This window comes from Asterias amurensis, chromosome 9 (genome assembly GCF_032118995.1).
Source record: "Asterias amurensis chromosome 9, ASM3211899v1".
Classification (NCBI taxonomy): Eukaryota; Metazoa; Echinodermata; class Asteroidea; order Forcipulatida; family Asteriidae; genus Asterias; species Asterias amurensis.
In genome coordinates, this window is record NC_092656.1 from 9,472,299 (window position 1) to 9,496,826 (window position 24,528).

The 24,528-nt window shown below is 38.4% G+C and overlaps 1 protein-coding gene across 1 annotated transcript in view; it reads left to right on the top strand.

Moving 5' to 3' along the window:
• Positions 1-23,557, top strand: part of LOC139942255 (cardioacceleratory peptide receptor-like) — a 43,198-nt gene extending 19,641 nt beyond the window's left edge. The window contains exon 2 of the mRNA XM_071939045.1: positions 21,900-23,557. Within this exon, the coding sequence (XP_071795146.1) occupies positions 21,935-23,083 (1,149 nt within the window). The 5' untranslated portion in view covers positions 21,900-21,934 and the 3' untranslated portion in view covers positions 23,084-23,557. The remainder of the gene's footprint in view (positions 1-21,899) is intronic.
• The last annotated feature ends 971 nt before the right edge of the window (positions 23,558-24,528 follow it).

The following is a 24,528-nucleotide window of genomic DNA, read 5'->3' on the forward strand; positions in this document are numbered from 1 at the left end:
GAATTGAATATTTTACGAAAATACATTTTCAAACGAAAAGGGTATAGGTCTTTTATGAGATACCGTGCTTTTAAATTGCACAATGGAATATTCTAGACATGACTTGAAGGTATTTCCAAAACATTAAAATTGCATGATTTGAATGTGGCGTTCGGTTTCTTTTCATGTGGTGTCAATGCTCCAGCCAGAAGAAGCCGGTATGTGACTCGTGTAATTTTGGGAAGACTGTTATTTTGAAAGGACATAGGCTTGCAATATGAAGGTATAGACCAAACTTTACCGCATGCGGTGCGCTGAGATACCCAACAGTGTTTAACATACCATTAGTCGATGTAAGTTTAGTAAGTGAAACCAGGTTGAAATGAGACACACTAAGCAAACATGGGCATTTTATATAAATAGCGTTAGTTAAGGGATGCAGGTGAGTATTGTTGAGATCATGATTCGAAAGACTCCGATCATACCGAGGTTTAAATTTAGCAAATTGAAGTACTTGCAAAAAAAGTCAAATATCACGCATAATTTGGACATTCACAAGCAGACCAATTTGAGTATAATTAAGCAACCTAGGTACATTGATATTAGATTCATGCACGTCCAGTGCCTTCTGTGTAATAATGGTGTCTGATTTGACCCCACAATTTCATTTAAATGTAAAACATAATTGGTTTTCTTCTTTCCAGTCCTTTTTTTTTTTTTTATACGAGAAAGTAAAAGTTTTCATCGAAAAAAAAAAGCAAATCCGCTAACGCTAGTGGTCGTTAACACACAACTCATCAAGTAACATTGTCCGTATGTCTTTGATGTGTCACATCCATCGGACATGTACAAATGTCATGGCATAAACAAATTGTGTTTGTTTTTCGTTGCAAAACAAAATAATCCGCCAAAACAAAGACCGTCAAAAGAAAGGAATTAATGTAACAAATAAGACAACTGAAAACAAGTTTTTAAACAAGTGGCGGCCCATGAGCATGCGATTTTTTTTAAAAACTAATAATATTATTATAACTGATTTGTCCCAATGTTCATTTGAGTCGTTTGGTGATACAACTTTGGCCTGTTGTGCAACTCATCAATGTCTGTACTCTTCATGCTGCCTCTTTCACACGAACATGTCAGGAAAGACCGTACAGATACAATTGCTCAAAGCCACCTTATTGTCTCACAGTTTAAGGCAGTGGACACTATTGGTAATTACTCAAAGTAATTATTAGCATAAAACCTTTCTTGGTGACGAGTAATAGGGAGAGGTTGATGGTATGAAACATTGTGAGAAACGGCACCCTCTGAAGTGCCATAGTTTTCGTGAAAGAAGTAATTTTCCACGAATTTGATTTCGAGATCTCAGATTTAGAACTTGAGCTCTCGAAATCAACCATCTAAACGCACACCTTAGTGTGACAAGGGTGTTTTTTCTCTCTTTCATATCTCGCAAGTTCGATGACCGATTGAGCTCAAATGTTCACAGGTTCATTATTTTATGCATATGTTGAGATATACCAACTGTGAAGGCTAGTCTTTGACAATTACCAATAGTGTCCACTGCCTTTAAGGCACCATTGACCGTGAAACCTGATATAACACGGGGCTATAAATACCAGATGTATATACAAAGATAGACTATGCGTAATTGTGTAGGCCTTAAAAATAATTTTCTTCTAATCGAAGTTTATAAATAAAATTCCCAGAACAAACAAGCCACATCTGAACTATGCAGGCACCGGCAACCTTTTGGTAACTGTCAAAGACCAGTATTCTCACTTGGTGTATCCCAACATACCATTTCATACAATAACAAATCTGTAAACATTCAGACTAAAGTGGCCTTTGAAATTGTAAGAGAATAATGAAAACAAAGATTGTTTCTCAATGTGTGTTCTTTCTGATGGCCAATAAAAGGCTTCAGGCCTGAAGCATTTTAATATCTGAGGGACAAAATTACCTCTAACTCAAAAACTACGTTCGGAGGAAGCTGTTTCTCACAATGTTTACACTAATTACCATTACTCGTTACCAAGTAAGTTTGTTATGCTACAAATTATTTTGAGTAACTACTGGTAGTGTCTCATTGCCTTTAAACCCCACGGAACCCCCATTATGGTTATGTATACAGAAACCAGATACTTAGTTGAAATTGGCGGCGGTGTCGAATTGTCCAAGGGGTTATTTTAACAGGCCGTTTCATGTCAGAATTAAATTCGGAAATATTTACGGCACTCGAAACGTTATCATCTGGTTCCCGTTTCTCATAATTATTAATCTTTTTTTTTAAGTCATTATTTTATTCCTGTTTACACCTTGTTTAGTACCGTAATCATGAAGATAGGTGTACGTGATAAAACAAACATCTGAAAACTTAATTTTGAATGTTAAGAATATCAATGTTTATTTGGTTTGCGGTAACACCATGTGTGTATCTTCTTGCCAGGTAGAGTTGTTCTTAGGGAACTGTGTTGCTTTATTCTACTGCCGTGGAGTAGATAATCGGAGGTTCGGGAGACTTCTCAGTTCTGAAAAGAACTGTCCTGCTTTTTAACTATTACTAGGGCGGATGGTATAGAAATTAGACTGGACTACTACTTTAGCTTATAGGATCGTAATTAACTGTACTGCCGCGGAGTCAGTTCTGAATTGGTCTCAACGTTTCGACTAGCTTGCTCTAGTCATCGTCAGGAGACATCTACTCCGCGGTAGTAGAATTAAGCAAGACAGTTCCCTAAGAACAACTCTACCTGGCAAGTAGATACACACATGGTGTTACCGCAAACCAAATATACATTGATACCTCACCATGCAATGCCTCAAATCCTATATAAGAATATTAATATTAAATTTGTAAAACATGTTTCTACAACCATAGTTCTTCGGAGAGAAACGTTTCTCAAAATGCATTACCCTGTGCACAGCTGTTGTCTTCTTAACACGTACATTTGCACTGCAATTCATTTTGAAGGTCATCGCAAAACATACACAGACCCTTTTTGCGATTAAGTTCACAATGTAACACGTACGGTTGGCGGGGGAGGGGGGATAAAGTAAAGAAAAAAAAAAAGAAAAAGAAAAAAAAAAAGGAGAGTCAGGTGATTTAGTTACAAACAGGTTAGCCTAAATGCTTCGATAAATTGTAAACCACATTACTTGTTCCACTCCGTCGAGTGCCGGTAAATAATTGTGCTGATCATTCCACACAAGGAATGCGACTTTGATAAACGGTTCAATTTAGGCCTAAGCAACATTTTATTCCCTCTGTTTCTGGCTTCTCTCCGGGCGTTGATAGTCTTAAAGTCCCTTTTCAAGAAGGTGCTCAGCTTTCTAGAAGTGGCACAGTTTCTTATAATCACACCTTCTGGCCGTGCTTTCCATTCTGCGTGTCGTTTTTGTTAACTCCAGGTGAAACAAAAAAATAGAAATCTGAGGTACGTCAGAAGAAAATCATGGTGACAGGACCCCACGCTGATTTCATCATCGCCTCTCAGAAATAGAAAGAGTTCATTCGCGGTCTACAGTCTCATTTTGTTTTCAATGTACTGTAAACTCAGTTGGAAGCACACCGGAGACAAACATAACTTTCTATACCCCAAACCGGCTCTACATGACTACGGTGCGTCAAAACCTGCCTGTGTTTAGTGCACATGAAATCTCGTCTGAGCTTTGCAAATTGTTCTACTTGAAGACTACAGTTTTCTGTGATAACATTTCCCGTCTCTACTTGAAGTGATTTATCTGTACCCCGTTAAAAACTTATTGGAAAGCACAACGGAGACAAAACATAAGTTTCTCTACCCTTAATCTTACGACTTTACTGGACTGTACGGCGCGTCGATGTGCCTGCCAGTGTTTCGAGCACATGAACATCTCATTTTGAGCTTTGGTCAGATTTACTCGGTAAATTGTTCTACTTGGGGACTAGAGTTTTCTTTAGTACCATTTCCCTTCTTAACTTGAAGTGAATTATCTATACCCTGTTAACAACGGAGACGAACATTATAATTCCTCATACCTCAAACAAAAACGGCTTCGCAGGGCTATACGACGCATCAATAAACCTGCCATTGTTTCGTGTACGAGAAACACCTTACTTCAAGTTTTGCTGAGTTTTCTACTTGTTCTACTTAAAGGCTAGTTTTCTTGGATACCCCCCCCCCCCCGGCTTGAAGTGAAGTTTTTTTTGTAAAAAGTCTGCTGTGTACCCCGTCGACGGTCTTGGAAGGATACATTTGTGTCTCTGGAGAAGTTTTGAAAAGCTCGGCTCGTCTCTGTTGTCTTTCTTTGGTAAGCTAAACCGTGTTTATTAATGTTGCACGAAGTATTTTGGTTGAATTTAGAACACGCACAACAAAATGCAGACAAATTGTATTTTTTTAATTGTTGTTTGGCCGACTTCTATTTTGCTTTTATTTTGTGAAAAATATTATATACGAGCAATACTGAGTACCAAATTGAAGCAAACGACTATATGGCCGAGTTGAGGGGAGTGTAATATAAATAAAAGGCAGTCTTCCTAAAGAAAAAGTAAAACAAAAATACACAAATACACAAATACACAATCAGCTGTTATTCAAAAGAGAAAGTGAACTCGCAATGGGATAGTGCAATCACTTAATGGGAGTTTCAACATTTAAACAAAACCGCAGTCATTCAATACGTGAGTTTGCCAGGTAGCGGCGGCGGGAAATGTGAGGTTCGCAAAATGTCAGCAATGTCTCATAACTTGTTCAACCGACTGTAACAGCAGGTATTAACTATTGTATAAGTGGTGCAATTGGTGATCTTTTAGTACCCCTTAACCAACTTACATTACATTATCCCTATAAAGATGTTGCGCTTCATGTGAATGGATCCGACAAATGGTCATGATTTGATTGACCGTGTTTATTATAGTTTAAAGCTATCCTAACAACTAGTTTGTCTTTCTTTGTGGAAGTCGTGCTAACGGGTGAATGTAAATCCAAACCCTAAAACATAATGAAAGGTCAGTTCACAACATGTTCTTTTTCGTCAAAAGTGAGAGACTCTATTAAATTTCAACAACTGTTTACCTTAAATTTGGTATCGACTGACCAACAACTCTGGTTTTTATATGATTTTCCGTCCCTTGATATGTTTATTGAACAAATACGAAAGTAAACTAGTCTGCGCTTCTGTCTGAAAGATGCGTTAATTGCAACCCTGAAACCACATAGGTCAAGAGGTACAAATCGGGTTCGATTACGTCCTTAGTATCGATGTATCGATCGATGGTATCGAAGCTATTTTCTGAGGGATTCATGTCAACAACTGTCTGTACCTTCAATTTGGTATCAACTGACCAAAAACTCTTGTCTTTGAATGATGTTTCCGCCCCTTGATGATTTTCTTTTGTAAAGCTATCAAATGTCTGGAAATCGTGCATAAAGGTGAAGGGTAACTGACAACCAAGAGAGCGAAAAGGGTCAACTTGAATACACAAACTAACAGGTTCGATTTCGTCCAAAGTATCAATGCGATTTTAAGGATTTGTTAGACTCTATTAAATTTCAACAACTGTATACATTAAAGGTTACATTACATAATTTGTTTTTGCCAACAAAAAAGTTGCTGGCAGTGTAAGCACTTTATGTAATCCATCATATGCATTAACTGACAAACCTGTAGAAGTTTTAGATTGATAGACCATCTGGGTCATGGGAGAATAGTGAAAAACCAATTACAAATTTTGCATTGCATCGATGCCAACACAACATGACAAAAAATGCTCACTGAGCGATGAACTCCAAACGCGAAATAAGATTATTTATTTTTCATCAAATATGACATTTCAGACAGAAACAATTTAAAGGATGTTTTCTATTAGCATCATCATTATACCGTGTAAGCTTTATGTAAGTCTGTGATCTTCACGATCTGTTTTACTTACCAATTCTGTAACTTTACTTTAAAGCCGTTATACACTTTCGGTACAGAAAAGAAAACAAAAGTTCACAGATTTACAAATAACTTACAGGGTTTACAGAAGGTAATGGTGAAAGACTTCCCTTGAAATGTTATTCCATGAAGTGCTTTACTTGTTGAGAAAACATTAAAACAATATCAATTCTCGGCAGCGAGAATTACGGAATTATGTTAACACATGTCATGACACGGCACAACGTGTTTGTTATTTTATATGTATTAAGTTATAATACACGAAGTGTTGGACTTGGACAATACTGTTTACCGAAAGTGTATAATGGCTTTAAACTTGGTATCAACTGACCAACAACTCAGAACTTTGTATGATTGTAATGTAAACCGATCAAAGTAAACCAGTTTGCCCTTCTGTCTGTAAGTCTGGAAGGTAAACGGAACCATGAAACCCGAATGGTCAACATCTTTCGAGTTCGTACAAAGTATCGATAACATTATTTTATACGGATTCGTTGGACTCTATTACATTTCAACAACTATACACACTTTACGGTATTACCGTAAATTTTGTATAAACTGACCAGAACTCTGGTGTGTATAATATGGTTATCCGTTACTTCATTTGTTGTAAAGCTACCAAGGTAAACTAGTTTACCCTTGTTATGGAGGTCGTACATAAAAGTGAAGATAAAACCCAAACCCTGAAACCCCAAAGGTCAACTTCTTCGATTTCGTCCACAATATCGATAACAAAGTCTCATTTCTATGAATTCGTTTAGGTTTAATATATCAAATTTCAACAACTGTATGCCTTAAATTTGGTATCAACTGACCAGAGTCGCCGTCGAGCCGGCTACACGGTTGTACTGAAATTCAATGAAGTATTTTAACAGGGTTAAGTTTGGGGTTAAACTAATTGACAAACCTTGTAAATTCGATATCCTCTTATTTAGATGATTTTAATAAGTTACTTGGATTTCGGAAATCCCTTTTGATTCGGGAGTTAGGTGGGATTTAGTTACAGGCTCGATAAAGGTCGCCGTGGCCTCTCGTTTTTTGTTTTCGTTTATTTTGCCCCCGTAAACACAATTGCAACTAAACGGTCATAGGTAATGACACAACAAAACATGTCTGAAATCATTCGGGAAATCTGGGTATGTTTAAACGAATGATTTGGCCGTAGCTTTCGATCCAAACCGGACCTTCATCAGGGGCATGAACAAACACAAACAAAACAATATTCCTTCCTAGCAACAAGAGGGGCGATGATTAAGGAAGTTCGGTAGCCCCCCCCCCCCCCCCATACAAAGAAAAACGGAAAATTATAGCCATGAATATAATTAATTAACAAACAAAAGGAAGGGTGGCTAAGAACCAATACGAATCAAGTAGCGAGGACAACAGACGGTCGGGCGATGTGAATGGGCGGATTACTAGACCGTAAATTTATTTATTTATTTATGTATTTCCTCAAAACCTAAAAAAATGGAGAAGATAAAATGCTGTAGCTGCAATAAACAATGTGATTAGTGTTTATACATGTTTTGACATGGCGTGTCAGGGCATAGCGGTTGTAGGAGCACCGGATTCAAACTCCTGTGTTTCTAATCAGCGGAGTGTGGGTTCGAGTCCCAGTCGTTACAAAATGTGCCCTTAAGCATTACACTTTACCATGATGCTTCGTCCTTCGGATGGGCCGTAAAAAAGTTTGTCCCGTGTGTTGTGTTTAACACGTAAAATAACCCAGTGCACGACGAACAGAAAGAGTGTTCGCCCCAGTGTAACTGGTTAAACTGCGCCATGCCACATTTTAAACCATTACATGGTGTTAAGTAAAAGTTGACAAGGTCTCAAAATTCAAACATACTCCCGCATACCTCGCAGGAAACACTGCACGTTACAGCGCCAGGAGCGTTACCGAGTGACGGATACATGCGCGCTATAATAAGAAATACCATTATTACCGTGTAATGAAGTGTTTCAAGACGATCTTTGTAACACTACACTCTAACGAGGGAGGTTGCTATGCTATAACCAGGGGCACGTTGCTACCAATACCTCAAATTCTACTAGTGGCATCTTCACTACTACTAATACGGCCAATCAATCAGTTGACACATTATTATTATTTTTTAGAAACAATTTATCCGCCGCCGTCTGTTGCTGTATTTGTTCCAACGCCTGAAACAACAACATTGCGTGCATACTGTATATTAACCGGCTTGATACATTGAGTGCTAATACCACCGTTAGCAAAATACTAGATTAGGGTAACAAGATATGGTGCTTTTATAACTGCGTATACTGTTTCTTATTATACGCATGCGTGGTGTGAACATGACGAGGGTACACCGTAGAGGGCGTGAGAGAACTGGTTAGTGCCCCAGTTCCTCTTGATAGGTTAAAGGAACACGTTGCCTTGGATCGGACGAGTTGGTCTATAAAAAAGCGTTTGTAACCGTTTGTCATAAAATGCATATGGTTGGAAAGATAATTTCAAAGTAGAATACAATGAGCCACACAAGTTTGCCTCGAAATTACGTGGTTTTCCTTTTACTGTGCGAACTAACACGGTCGGCCATTTATGGGAGTCAAAAATTTGACTCCCATAAATGGCCGACCGTGTTAGTCGACGAGGTAAAAGGAAAATCGTGCAATTTCGAGGCATGTTTGTCTGGATCATTGTATTCTACTTTTACAGCATCTTTCTACCAATATGCATATATTATAACAAACGCTTTTCAAAGACCAACTCGACCGATCCAAGGCAACGTGTTCCTTTAAGAAAATGATACAATAGAACCTCAGTGTTAGGCCTACTGCTGCACAGTAGCTCTGATCGGTAGATTATACCTAATAATATCTCGTGCCGCCGATTACGCGCATACTTGGCAGTTTGTCAAAGGTAAGTATGCCGATTGCAGCAGGGGTTAACTGCTGCAATCTTTGTTTGCCAATGTGGACCGCAGTATGCATGGTGATTGTCTGTTGACACATGTTCAGCTGTTTCCTTTAAGTTCTAGATACTTTCACAAATTGCAGAATGTGGATGACAATGGTAAAGTACACCAGTACAGTAAACAATAATGGTTGGTTACATACCAGTGATCCGAGAAGAAAGAACAACATGGACGACTAGAAGCTGTCCAAGGCTGGATGATTGTCAGACCGGAATATTGGTAGATTTGTTTGTATTCATGTAAACTGTTGGATTTTCGGGACCCGTGTAGGGTTTGGAAGAATGCTGTGTTGTGACCAGGTGCTGGAGATGTGGCCGTAGGTTGTCCTCAACATCGGATTCTCCACCATTTTGTGACACAAGGGTCGTTACACTTCTGGGGATTCAGCTTCCTTTATTTTAAAAGCCTGTACGTGATAGCCCTTCATAGCGATTATACAGTAAAATCCAGATCCAGATCTGTTTAATGTAAACAAAAGCAAATTACACGGTTTAGAGCTGTCTTCGGTCAATAAATCACGTCAAAAATACTTTAAATAAACGCCTGAACCATAACCAATGATTTATAAAACACCTCAAAACAGAAATCGACTTAAATACCCGTGCGGCTCCCGCCACGGCTTTGTGGGCAGCGCCATCTTGAAATACTATTTACACCGGCAATATTTACAAAACGGTCACCAAACTAAGAGCTTTTAAAGCCAGATTCTCCAGACATTTACTTCTGAAATACAATATAATATACAACAAGCTTAGATATTAAACCTATACAACTCACGAAAGGTAAATATATAAGACAAAAAGGGAAAACTTACCTGTAATTGTGAAGACAAGCGAAGTACACGTTATAGAGTAGTCCTCTTATGGAATTTAGGGAGAACCCGAAACCTGACATTGAGGGCGCTCGATTTACCAAATTAATAACTTTTTAGACAGTAACTTAAGTTAAGGGGTGGGGACATGTTTTATGTCACATAGAACAGAACATTCATGACGACTTGAAAGGGTCTGTGTATGCTCAGTGACTAAAATATAAATGCAATAACAACCTAAGTACAACATCGTTGGATGTAGGTCTTATGATACATTTCGAAACAATATTTTATAAATATTGTATTATTCTTTCTGCGTGGAAAGTGTCCGACCCGGATTTTCGGCGAAATCTCAAAAACCTGATCACCCTTTGAATGGAACGTAAATATTGTTATAGGTTAATTTCATTATATAAGAGTACATTTAATAATTTATAGGGTTTAAACAATCGCATTTTAATAAACAAAAAACAACAACGATGATTTAAAAGGGTCTCTATTAAAACAAGTCATTCATAGGCCCCGATAGTAATGAGATTTAAGTTTTTTTGAAAAGCTTCACGAACCAAAAAATCAGCTGTACTTTTCTGATCAACAGCTTTTATTAAATTAAGATTGTCGTTTCAATTTGACATAGCTTGACCCCCCACCTCCAGCATCACTATTCATGCCAGTGTGTGCATACACTCTGCAAACTCCCATGAAAAGGACCACCGCTGAACAAACGTAAGGCAATTGGAAACGGATACAGAATTAAAATGAAATGCAAGACTCAAATAAATAGATAGACGGAAAATGAAGAAGAAGACGAAGAAGAAGAAGAAGAAGAAGTATAAGAGAAGGGGGGGGGGGTAGAGAAGAAGAGGGGAAGGGGAAGGTTAGCTGTTGTTTCCCAACGGAGCCATTATTGCAACTGGATACCGTGAACACAATTAGCAGCCATATAGCGGTGCATATAAAGTGTCAAGACCATCAGTTAAATTTTGTTAGTCACTGCTTCTTCTCCTGTATGTATTCTCACTGGAATAGTTTCACATTAACCTACATTTCCACATGTTTGAAGAGCGTCTCTCCCGAAAGCCAGTAATTCCTGGAGTTGTAACGAAAGAAGGAAAGGTAAAACCGAGTGAAAACATGAATTAAGAACCTTTTTTTCTGTGAAGAAAAAATAATAATCTTTTTCTTCGTTTTTGGTTCATGGCACGGTTTCCAGCAGGGAGCATTCATTGCCATGTTTTCTCGTGTTTGACAAATTTGTTTTAAAAATTTGAAGGTGTATTACAGTATGATCTGGAGGGGATCGATCACATCAGCACACCCAACCTCTTTAACTTGCACATGGTTACAGTGTTATTTGAATAGACCGCTAGAGCAAGAGTTGACCCGAGGTTGAATACAATGCACTGTGTGGTGTAGTCCCTCGATCCCAGGGCCTGAACAAAAGGCAACGGGGTGGGTAAACAGGTCCCCTGTCATAACCTAGAATTGTGACGTCAGATGTTCTTGCTATGAGCTGGGCTGCTGTGTCTAGGTACTGCGCATGGAGCACCTCTTAACGAAGTAGCGTGAGTTGTGTATTCACTTTAATGTTGTAATTGGCATAAAACCTTACTTGGTAACTAGTGATGGGGAGAGGTTGATTGTATAAAACATTGTGAGAAATGGCTCCCTCTGAAGTGACGTAGTCTTCGAGAAAGAAGTAATTCTCCATGAATATGATCTCGATACATCATAATTATATTTTTAGGTCTCGAAATCAAGCATTTGAAAGTACACAACTTCGTGTGACAAGTGTTTTTTTCTTTCATCATAGTCTCGCAACTTCGACGACCAATGGAGCTCAAAATGTTCACATTGTATGCATATGTTAAGATGCATATTAACGTACCAAGTGTCCAGTGTCTTAAATCAATTTTTGTTTATGAATACTACATTTCTCCAAAGAAGTAAAAGTCACTTTCTTGATACAAAATAAGATTTATAACCTATCTTGTGACAACATTTTTGTGATTTCTTAAAAAATATCCTGTCTTTGTTAAAGTGGTTTCAAATTGAGATCAATTGGTAAAACCCTGAAATAGCATTCTCTTGAAAAAAATACACCTATGTCGGTTTGTCAGCACCACACATTAATAATATTATCACAACAATTTGCAAAATGTTAAACTAAGTCAACACGAACATAAGGCCTATGTCTTAGCTATAAAAACACACGGCACATGTAACATGATAATTAGATAACAAACATATCAGTGTGGTCTCCACATAAAACATAAAAAAAAATAACAAACATATCGCAAACATTTTGGATAAATTTCACAACTTCAATGTTTGCTCTACTAAATTCCCAGTGACGCTCCAGCGTCGATGTTGTCTGACTACCGTATTTATTTTCTAGAAAATCATCTCCCAAGTTCACATAATTTATGGGTTAAACATGCACAGTGCACACCATGTTGTCCAGCTGAATGTGAAGTAAGTGACATTTCCAGTGACGTCATGTATAGTTGCTTTGGGGATGTTGGGGAGGCAAACTCAACTCTCGGTCTCGTAAAAAGCAAACATCGACAGCTGTCCAAACACAATAAAATAATAACCTCAATCATGTTTTTCCCTATTTGCTGGATTAAGGACCCCAATTTCACACCGTTTGTGCTGCGCCCTTCGCAACTGACGGACCAGGGGAATTAAGTGGTTTGTCATGAAGGGGCTATAGATGAGGGAAAAGGGGGTAGTAAGTGATACTGAAGTGTCAATATTACACTCAACAGCCTGTTGTCTGGAGGCATATACTAAATTGTTGATTTAATCTGATTGCATTCGTTGATATGTATAATGGGGAACGGTAAATAGCACATCAAATCAAGTTAGTGAAGGGGAAAGGAAAAGGTGGGTTAACTATAGAGAAAGGAATGGTACGTTTTTTGTCCATGGGTCAAAAGACCGGGTTGGGTGCTGTTGAAGTTGAGTTATTTCTAACCGTCAAATAATATAATTTTATGAATGGCAATGTGGAACACCTGAGGAAAATACAAATTATTGTACATGTGTCTTGATTATGACATCACAAACCAATTAAGGTAATGCTTTGACTTATTTAACAAGTACGTTTACACAAGTTAAAGGCAGTGAACACTAATGGTAATGACTCAAAATAATTATTAGCATAAAACCTTACTTGGTGACGAGTCATGGGGAGAGGTTGATAGAAACAGCTCCCTCTGAAGTGACGTAGTTTTCGAGAAAGGAGTAATGTTTCACGAATTTTATTTCGAGACCTCAAGTTTAGAATTTGAGGTCTCAAAATCAAACATCTGAAAGCACACAACTTCGTATGACAAGGATGTTTTTTATTTCGTTCATATCTCGCAACTTCGTTGACCAATTGAGCTCAAATTTGTACAGGTTTGTTATTTTATATATAAGTTGAGTTACACCAAGTGAGAAGACTGATCTTTGACAAATACTAATAGTGTCCAGTGTATTTAATTGGAAGTTGATTGTAATCCTCTCTTGTTATTGTTTTTTCTTAAAAAAATACTGCGACTGTAAGTTTATTTGCGATTAATCTTGTTCCATATGCTAATTTTTAAAACGCTGGACCATAATGCAAACAGCCGTTGTGGTGAAAATTGTACTTATTAAAGATCTTGAAATAGAAAAAAAAATAACAAAAAACATTAATACTCAAAAATAGCAAATTGTACACCAACTGCGCCTTTCTAAATCAAGCAACGGGTTTGAGCACTGAGCAATTTAGCATTGTGCAAACATTGTACAAGTCATCGTGGTCTTGCACTGTTTGCAAATAATCAAGGAGTGCGAAACATCGACCACGTAAAACGGAAACTTATGAGGCGAATAAGTGCATGCAATGCAGAATCGTATATAGGAAATATTTATGTAGGTTTTCCAGGCAAATTCCAAGAAGAATTCATTCAGTTTAACATGTGACTCGGCTCATTCGATTTTTTTTATTAAATTGAATCAGAAATAAACAGTCACAAGAAGTGATATTCTCTTTCACCAGTTTAGCATTCACTAGGCAAATGAGATCGCTAAATTACGTGGGGCCTCAAGACTCGTTCAAATTCGCAAAAGCCAACAGCAAGAGCTGGTCAACCATTTAATCTCATCAAGTATAAATAAGAAGCAGTAGGAATTCAATTTAAGAATGGTCACAGTGTATTCTTGAATGCATTGGAATACTGAAACTAATCTAAATTGGAAGACGAAATCATGTGTGCACGCAAACGAAATTGAGTTCTTGGATTACAATTGCATTAAAGGCAGTGGACACTATTGGTAATTACTCAAAATAATTATCATCATAAAACCTTTCTTGATTGCGAGTAATTGGGAGAGGTTGATAGTATAAAACATTGCGAGAAACAGCTCCCTCTGAAGGGACGTAGTTTTCGAGAAATCAGTAATTTTCCACAAGTTTGATTTCGAGACCTCAAGTTTAGAACTTGAGGTCTCGAAATCAAGCATCAGAAAGCACACAAATTCGTGTGACGGAGGGTGTTTTTTCTTTCATTATTATCTCGCAACTTCGGCGACCGATTGAGCTCAATTTTTCACAGGTTTGTTATTTTATGCATATGTTGAGATACACCAACTGTGAAGACTGGTCTTTGACAATTACCAATGGTGTCCACTGCCTTTTATTCATGTTGACGAAATTGATTTTTTTTTTTTTTTACTGAGGTTGGCTGGAACACCTTATGAAGTCTTCGACTTTACGAATGCGTTTGAAATAAATGTAAGGAGACGTAACGTGTAAAACCTTTAAAGTAGTAGTATTCGAATTGGTATTAAAGTTAAATTCCAAATTCCATTATTGCAGAGCCAGAATTGTTGTTTTCACAGCGAAGTTACTTTTTTTTTATTGAAAACCATCCAATGAAATACAATATTATTCTGCCGCAGCAGTAACGATTGCAACAAGCCGTTAATATCACACGTGTCCTCTTTAAAGGCAGTTGACACTATTGATAATTACTCAACATAAGTATTATCGTAAAACTTTTCTTGATTAAGAGTAATAGGGAGAGGTTGATAGTATACAAATATTGACTGCTTCCAGTGATATGGTTAAAACTATGACTCCCTCGGTGATCCCCGGAGCGTTCTATTTTCCCTCGGCTTCGCCTCGGGAAAATAGAACGCTCCGGGGATCACCTCGGGAGTCATAGTTTTAACCATTGCACGAGTAAAAGCAGTCGATATTTGTTTTATAACACCCAAAACATGTATAAATACTGTAGTATTATTATTAAGTTACAGACCTGAATGCTACAATCCACGGACGACGCGAATACAGATTGCACAAACTTTTACTGTTCTGCATGTAGTGTCGTGCAATCCGAAATGTTTACAAACTATTAATTTATCATCCTCGTACACGCAACGGACGTCTGGGTACTGCACGCCGTGCGCTAGTCTTCGGACTTGCGCACGGCAAACCGACGCACTATATCAAACGGCCGTCGTCTAGCAAAACTAAGACATGTCATGTGACGCGCTCTAAACCAATGAGCAGGCAGAATACTTATAAGGGGTGTTATAATATAAAACATTGTGACAAACAGCTCCCTCTGAAGTGACGTAGTGTTTGAGAAAGAAGCAATTTTCCGCCAATATTTTTATTTCGAAATCAAGCGTCTGAAAGCACACAACTTCGTGTAACAAGGGTGTTTTTTTTCTTTCATTATTATCTCGCAACTTCGACGACCGTTGAGCTCAAATTTCCACAGGTTTGTTATTTTATGCACATGTTGAGATACAGCAAGTGTGAAGGCAATGTGTTTGACAATTACCAATGGTGTACAATGTCTTTAATGTGATGCGCAGTCGACTCCGGGTGTTGATTCACGACTCTAACAATCACACAGTTTAGAATCGATATTGCATGATATGACCCAGTAACATGCGGTGCTTCATTTGGATGAGGCTAGAAAGTCCATGAATAAAAGATCTACATGTTTGATTGAGGACGCTAGACGTACCTGGCTCTGAAAAAAATCAGCAGGCTCAATAAAATACATATTTACCCCAATTTCACTCATCGATCTCAATTAAAGACACCACTCATAACTTTCAATAACCTCCTCTATCATTATTTTACACGACAGCAAATTAACTGGGGCCCCTTGCTTAATTATTTTAGCATGGTTGTAAAATGTAGCAACTTGTTTGACAAGTTTGTAAGATAATTTGGACAGTAGAAACAAAATCCTTTCACACGATGTACATGTACATTATCTGTAAAATGCTACATTTTAGCAAGGGACCCTTGCTAAAATGCTCTCGTGTGAAAGGGCCTTGAGTACCTTGTTGGTAGATACGTGCGTTGTATGAGACTTAGATATTAATATATCAGTATGTTCTACAAACGGTTCAAGGCAAAGTGAACCTTCGGTTTATTGAAACAGTCGACGGTTTTGATAAGTTTAATTTGTATATATACAATCAATTTAACCTGTGAAACTTAATTTTACAAAATTTAGGTTATTTTTTTTTTAAGTATTTTTGTCTCTGCAGGAACCGTTAACCAATCATGACTTCTTAAGGGTCTCACTGTCACCCCTTAGGGTTCTGAAGGCTTGTCTGTCTTTACCAAGTAGAAGCTGTACTTTAATCATTAAAGGGTTTTCAAATTGCCGGTTAATTTATTTATTAGCTCGCAGACAGTGTAAGATTTCTTGGAGCTTTATTTAAAAGTCGTCGAAGCTCTTTCCGGAAATTAATCGAATGTACATGTTTTTTTTTTTGAACGGTATAAGATTTTGTCTGAATATTTGAACGTGCGAAACACACTGAGTCAGTTCAAGATGTTGCTCAAAGCATTGTCCTAAATTTCTAAGAAAAACACCAATCTACTTAGTGTGGTAACTACCGCATTATCCGCTCAATTGCCGCAAATTTTCTAAACCTCCAAAGTAAGGTTTTGATTTCAACGGTCTACTCTTTCTCGCCATCGAACTAATTTAATCAGCCGGTTGCAAACGATTTAAGGCGCTAAGAATCAGATTGAATTTCGCGGAGACTGTTATACACATACGAATGTCTTCTATCGAGGTCTTTGTCTGTATGCCCACGGATGAAGACTTATTCCTCCATGGTCTCTACTTGTCTCTCTTTTGGTTAGTCGGCTTTCCCTCACATGAGCTAGACCTTTGATGGGTTCGTCCCAGCGGGCCGTCCGGGGATCAGTTTATCCTTTCAACGGGGGTGGACAAGCTCGGATGGTAATGGAATAGGGGATTATGAATGGGCTTTACGAGGCTAGGGGATCGATGATGGGGATACAATCCGAGATGTGGGCTACCATCAGTACGCACATCGATATTTTTCTCCCTTTTCTGTCATAAGGTCATGTTTTTAATAATGTATTCGGAAGTTAATATTTTGTCTGGTCTTAATGTTGAACATGTGGGTGGGGATATGAGAATGGGACTAAGACCTAATGATCCATTTCTGACATACTTTAAAGGTAAAGGTGTGTTATTTCTTCATTTTTAACTTTAATAATGTTTTTAAAGAAATAAATTGCTGCAAAGTACGTTAAAGACACTGGGCACTGTTCGTAATTGCCAAAGACCAGTCGTCTCAGTTGATGTATCTCAACATTTGCATATAAAAACACACCTGTGAATATTTGAGCTCAATTGGTCGTTAAAGTTGCGAGACAATTACAATGAAAGAACAAAAACCACTTGTCACACGAAGTTGTGTGCTTTTATATGCTTGATTTTGAGACCTCAACATTCTGAGCTCTCGAAATCAAATTCGTGGAAAATTACCTAATTCTCGAAAACTACATCGCTTCAGAGGGAGCCGTTACTCACAATGTTTTACACTATCAACCTCTCCCCATTACTCGTTACGAAGTAAGGTTGTATGCTAATAATTATTTTGAGTAATTACCAATAGTATCAAGTGACTTCAAGATAACAAGTCTGAGTTTCCAAAAAGTGGCATTAATAAGATGAATTTATACCCTGATTATACGGTGGTACAATGTCCCCCCCCCCCAAAAAAAAAAATAATAATAATAATAATAATAATAAATAAATAAATAAATAAAAATAAATAAAAATAAATATTGTATCGACATTATTGTGTTGATTTGAAGAAAGTTTAATGCGATCCTTCTGTGTATACAAAAATCCTGCTGAATGAGTCAACATCTCAAACCATGGGCATAACATTTTGACATAAAGGGGATTAAAGACCATGGAATATATGGTACGAAAAACATAGGTTTGATATTATTATCAGTTTTTCTTTGATATTTTGTTTGGCGGGTCGCACAGACTGCGGACACTGGCCTTTGACATTTTGCCAATATCGGCTGCTCGAGCTCAGATCCTTGTTCGATTTCAAACACTGGTTATGATTAATTCATATTAAGAAAAAAAACTAGATTGATATGCAGATTAAGAGTCTTTGATTTCCGCTGTACAAATATGAAGAGATTTACATAATTTTATTTTGTTAGCCTGGGGTGCAAAGACAAGATTGACTTGATTCGTGGGAATCTACAAAAAGTTCGACTTTCGACAATTTTGTTTTTCTTTTCCATATATTTTCTTTGTCAGAGAAAAGGGCGAGCAGAAGTTGCGACAATGTAGTATATAAAATACTCTGAAGGAGGTCCGTTTGGGTTCGAAAGTTTATAGGCAATGTACCCTACTCTTATATAAAATACGAATACATTTCGTTCTTTCGAGCTTATTTAAAGGCAGCAGACACTATTGGTAACTACTCAAAATAATTATCAGCATAAAGCCTCACTTGGTGACGAGTAATGGGGAATGGTTGATAGTACAAAACATTGTGAGAAACGGCTCCCTCCGAAGTGACGTAGATTTTGAGAAAGAAGTTATTTTTCACGAATTTGACTTCGAGACCTCAAGTTTAGAACTTGAGGTCTCGAAATCAAGCATCTGAATGCACGCAACTTCGTGTGACAAGGGTGTTTTTTCTTTCCTAGTTATTTCGCAACTCCGAAGACCAATCGAGCTCAAATGTTTACAGTCTTGTTTTGTGTGCAAATGTTGAGATATACCAAGTGAGAAGACTGGTCTTTGACAATTTTACCAATAGTGTACAGTGTCTTTAAAGTCACCTGGAAATATATATATTTTTTCTTTCAAACATAAGAGTATAATGCTTATGAACAATAAAACAATTTTTTTAGTAATGGTTTGTCACGATTTATATGTTTAAAAAATAGATAAAGTTGATTTGGGGATGACTCCGCCTACCCCTTTTGTGACGTCAATCGAGGCAGACGGTCCAAGTTTTTTTTTTTTGCATTTTTCCGGCAATGCCGACCAGGTGTATTGCTACTGGATGCAGCAAAACATCTAAAGATGGGTTAAGTTTTCATGTATTTCCTGCAGAACCCAAGTATGGGCGTTAGTGGGCCGCGAAATTCAGACTCAAAAGAGCAATATTGGTCAGGTTCGACTTCTTTTTCAGCGCTGGCAGCGAATCCGGGATACACCACACGTTTGACATGAAGAGTAAAGTTCTTATAAAACCTGACGCCATCTTAACAACTTTTCCAGAGTGGGAAGTCAAAGAAGGTACCTGAAAGACGTGACGAACCTAGAGGAGCGTATGACAAACGTGAACAATTCGGATAAGTTTGAACGTTGAGGTATGCTTTTAGCTTGCGATCCACCGTGCTGGGTAATCCGAGTGGACAGTCCGCACAGCAGCCATACAGTGCGTGCAGTCTGCTACGTGACCGTAGTTCTGTACGTAAGCATCATACCGATCAGGTACCCAGACGAAGTGTACGGGGCCAGGCTACACATTTTCTCTTCAAATATCGCGCCTCGATTGACGTCACGAACAGCGCCCTCTCGGGTCGGGCCTACTCTTAAATTTGTAAAAGTTTATTCACATTCCACTCATCGAAACCCATATCCTAGTGACAAAAGTTTTATTTTGAAAAAATACCACTCCCAGGTGACTTTAAAGGCTTTGGACACTTTCGGGTATTTGTCAAAATCTAGTGGTGAGACTTAGTGTATCCCAACATGTACACAAAACAACAAATCTAAGAAAATTTGAACTCAATTGATCATCGAAGTTGCAAGATAATACTGAAGCCTTCAGGGGTGAAGTATTTGAATAATTATGCGTGAGAAATTACCTCTGTCCCAAAAACTACGTTACCTCAGAGCGAGCCATTTTTCCAAAATGTGACATACTACCGAAAGCTCTCCATTGCTCGTTACCAAGTAAGTTTATATGCTAACAATTAATTTAGGTACTTACCGATAGTACCTACTGCCTTTAAAAGAAACCTTAGCGTCAGCACATTCGGTTACATCCCTATTTATTAAATACACGTAATGATATAATATAACAAGTCAACTTGTTAACGATTCAAGCCGCTTAACGTTAATCTGATTTGGATACTCTATTTATTAATTTACTTGTAGCGCGATCTTTTTGGAAGCATAAGGCAAGATTGGACCTTGAACGTTCAAGTGGGTGTTAAATTATGGAACTCATTGATACTTTAATGAGTTAGAGTTTGCTGTTATCCTACCGTGTGTTGTTTAAAATGGTATTGTTTATTTTGTTTTTAAGAGAGGTAAGTTTTTTAAATTTGTGTATAATTTGTAAAGTTAAATTTAAATTCAATATGACTTGTCCTTACTTTGTTATTTAATTTGTTTTATAATTTTTTTATTAAATTGCACTAACTGTTTTTGTTTTATTGTAATTTGCTTAAGTCTTTGATATTTTTTGACAGACAATATTCAAGTTTTTCGCTGTTGTTCCCTTTAATTGAGGAAGGGCAAACAACTGCTCAATGTAAGAGTGAATCCATTTTAACATTTTCTTCATTTTTGTTTATTGGCATATTATCCGCAATTGATTCTTCGTTTATATACAACTTTAAATTTCCATTGCGATATATTAATTTTTATTATTATATTTGTTTACTTTGTTTTTGGAATTGTTTTTCCGCAATTGATTGATGGTTATAATAATTTTTTTTCTTTCTCCAAAGCATGATACCAACTAATTTATTTTCCCTGAGAGTGGGCGCATTAGGCGTCCAGACTTCAGCTGACTTCAGCTAAGTTGTTGCCTCCAATCTATTTGGAAAGAACCTGTTGAGCCTTCATTTAGGTAAATACTCTGATTCCGCAAGTCTCTTGTTTACGTCTCATCAGCGTGAAACCTCTCAGTAAGGCGATACCTCACAGTAGTGACACAGTGAGTACAGCACTGTCTCCAATTCCCCCGCAATGTATACCCACAATTTTGCCCTTTAGGTGTACAGACATCCCCTGTTCGTGTGTACATGTACATGCAGTCACAAATTCGCATCACATCGCAATGACGCCACTTGGACAATCTCATCCACTTCAAGCAATGGCCCAAGCCGGATAGCTGATCCACCGTGGATATCGCTGATACATATCCAGCGAGGAGGACACTTGTAATGTGCTGAAGTGGATGACGACCGGCTCCCATAGGCCACTCTGGAATGGGAATGGCTATACGGATATATCAACCCCCCCCCCCCCCCCAATCCCAAGGAGTACACAACGGGTAGAGGTTTATAACTATGACCTGACCCGTTTAAACGCCGAGCGTTTCACCGGCTCGCGGAAAATCAGGCCATTAATTTTGACGAGGGCCAAGTCGGCGCGGACAATTTTGGCTGAGCGATGATGCCCCGGCTCTGGTGATTCTTAGTGTTGATTACGATCATGAGGCGTTTCTTGGGCCATAGTACTAGCTTAACTTACCGGGATCAGTCGATAATAAGAGCAGTGTAGATCGGGTCAGATATCAGAAGTTAACAAGAAAAAAAAGTGACGACTGGAGTAAAAGTCTCTCAGAAACCGTCCACTTCGATTTCTCTCGCTCGCTGGCATTTTTTTTTTTTTTTGGGGGGGGGGGGGGTGAGTGTTTTGAATAATGTAGACTTCCCACGAGGGTGCCCCGGTAATAATGTACCGTTGATTTAGAAAATAAATGCTTTTAAGAGGTCGGACAATGTGTTGCCATGGTGACGTGAGCTAGACGGACAGGTACGCGGAACACAAACATCTACCGATTGAAATGCAACACAAACATGCTAAGCTAGGCCTCCGATCATTTAACCGTGTATAAAATGTTTAACCTTTTTTTGTGTATACGTCTTTTCTAATTTCCTTCTCTTCTCTCCCTCTCTCTCTCTCTCTCTCTCGCAGGTGCCTAGTTACGACCTGAGCAGGCGCAGACCACGATGAATACGGAGTCAATAGATTCAGCAACGCAGATGTTCACCACTATATATACAGTCGAGATAACCGAGATGCTCACTTTCTACGAGAACGAGACGGTGGGCGAGTCAGGCCCGGGAAAGAACAACTGGCTCCCGATGGAGTTCCAGATCGGCGCGCTTTGGTTCCTGTTCGCCTTAGGTGTTCTCGGAAACCTACTTGTGTTCCAATGGATGCGGTTCAATAGGCACCGTAAATCAAGGGTCAATACTATTGTTCTGGGTATAGCTAGTGCGGATTTGTCGGTCTGTCTCTTTGCTATATTGGCCACGGCCATCATCGAAACGACGGCGGTGTGGAACGCCGGGAATGTCCTCTGTAAAATCGTCATGTTCTTTCAGGGAGCTGCGCTTATAAGCAGTGGGAATATGATTGCCGTGATGGCCATCGACAGACACCAGGCTGTACGCAGCCCTCTCAGTGCGTTCGTCCCCGCATGGAAGCTTGTCGCCGGTGGCTGGACGATCGCCGCGGTGCTGGCCTTACCGCAATTCCTCGTGTGGCTCGTCAAGAAGAGAGACGGTCGGGAATACTGTGGCACAAACTTGCAGGAGCAATTTCCTCGCACGGCGTACCTGACGTACGTCGCCTTTATAACGTTCCTGATCCCGTTTGTCGTCATCACCGTGGCTTACGTACGGCTGTGCAAGACAATCTGGGACAAGGCCCGGGAGTGTTCGGGCAAGAGACGCGAAGGGCAGATCGAGTTGCGTCGTGTGCCCACGGGCACCCTGACCAAGGCCAAGAAGAAGACTCTGAAGATGACAATAGTCATCATCGCCGCCTTCGTCCTATGCGGCTCCCCGTACTTCATTGTCGAGATGCTCAAGACCTATGATGTGGTAACGAGTAACGTATACCCCCTATTCAGTATCTTTGCCGTGTCCAACTCGGCCGTCAACCCGTATGTGTTCCTTTTCTTTAATGTTTCATTGCGATTCTGGAAGGATATGTTTCCATGCTTCGCCAAGCAGAGTCCCGAGGCCACGTACAACCGCTACTCGGTGAAGTTCTCCTCGTCGAATTCACGGCAACAGTCCAAGTCATTCAGTGATCCGCATACGCGCGTTACGGACATTGAATCTGGAGTAACTATCAACTGCACGGAGTGAATTGTCAAGGAGCTGCAAAACGAAACCGAGCGACGCATTACGTCGGTGGGAAACAACCGCCGTCAATGCGATTAACCGTCATCAAGCCCCAAGAGAAAAGAGACCCATGTCTTACTTAAAGTTCCAACGAGGTATCCGCCCCTTGATGCTGAAAATAATGTGCATTGGTTACACGTTCCAACTTAGAATCCGTGTGACTTCAAATCATATTCATGGCTGAACAAAACAAGTTGCTGGTTCAGTTTTCAACAATTCAAGTGTTTGGAAAACGTAAAAAAGTGAGAGCCCTATGATGGATAAGAAAAATGGCATATTTTAATTTAACCTAATAGGTTAATGCTACCTTGCAGCTTCAGTTGCCCCGCTATCATTTCGAGACAACTCAGTAATGCAATATTTTCAAAGACGATGGCGGTCGTGGTTTTCCCAATACAAGGGAGTTTTTAGTTTATATAACAGCGCATGAAAATAAGTTTCTTGGAACGATGGTTTTGCTTTTAAAATAAACCATGCATTATCTTAATTGTTAGGACCAAATGAATTGGTAAGAAATATTTGTATTTCATGTGTGATTTGGTTTCTGTTTGTATTTCTTTACTATTTTTATTTAAGTATTTAGTTTTCACATGCTCACTAATTCAACCAATGAATTGAAGAAAAAAAAAACGGTTCTGACATGAACTACTCGAAAAAATAAGGTTATTTACAGTTATACTCAATGTAACTGACAATGCATTAAATTTTGACTACAGATAAAAAGAAACACAAATAATGCAACTAAGACAATTGCTCACAGTCGTGAACATGCAGGGGCTAGGTTGACATCACAGTTAAAAAAAAACAGTGAGTTCTCAAAAGCTAACGATGCGACCAGTTGTTCAACATTTAAAAATGCAGCTGAATTCCTTTATTTAAAACAAAATGTAAATAATTTATGAACTGCAGTTTCTCAGATCTTTGTTTCCGTGCACCTTCCACGATGAGATGGAGTTTTTTTTCATAACAGAGTGCACAAAAGCAAACTCACTATACCAACAGTTGTAAATATATTGTATATTGTAATTAAGCATGCGAGGTTAATATTTGAATTATACAAAAAAAAAGTTGGAACTTCAAGAAAGAGTATTTTTCAATTACGATGACTTGCCTTATGTATTCAAATCCAAGATGTACATAAATGTTTATTTTGGAGTTCCCATAAATTTTAAATTCAATTATTTATTGTTACCTCTACCGGGGAAGCTCATTTCTGAACTTAGAAATATGATATGGTGTATGGTTACTCATAATAATGTTGTAGTTTTTAGTAGTTTTGCTTCTAGCGATAATATCTTTGGGTAAGAAGTAAAGAAGTAAACCACAGCTAAAAAAAAAAAAAAAAAAAAAAAAAGTTAATAGAAAAATACAAAATACTCAATTTTGATGTGACCCTGTCTGCGCACAAA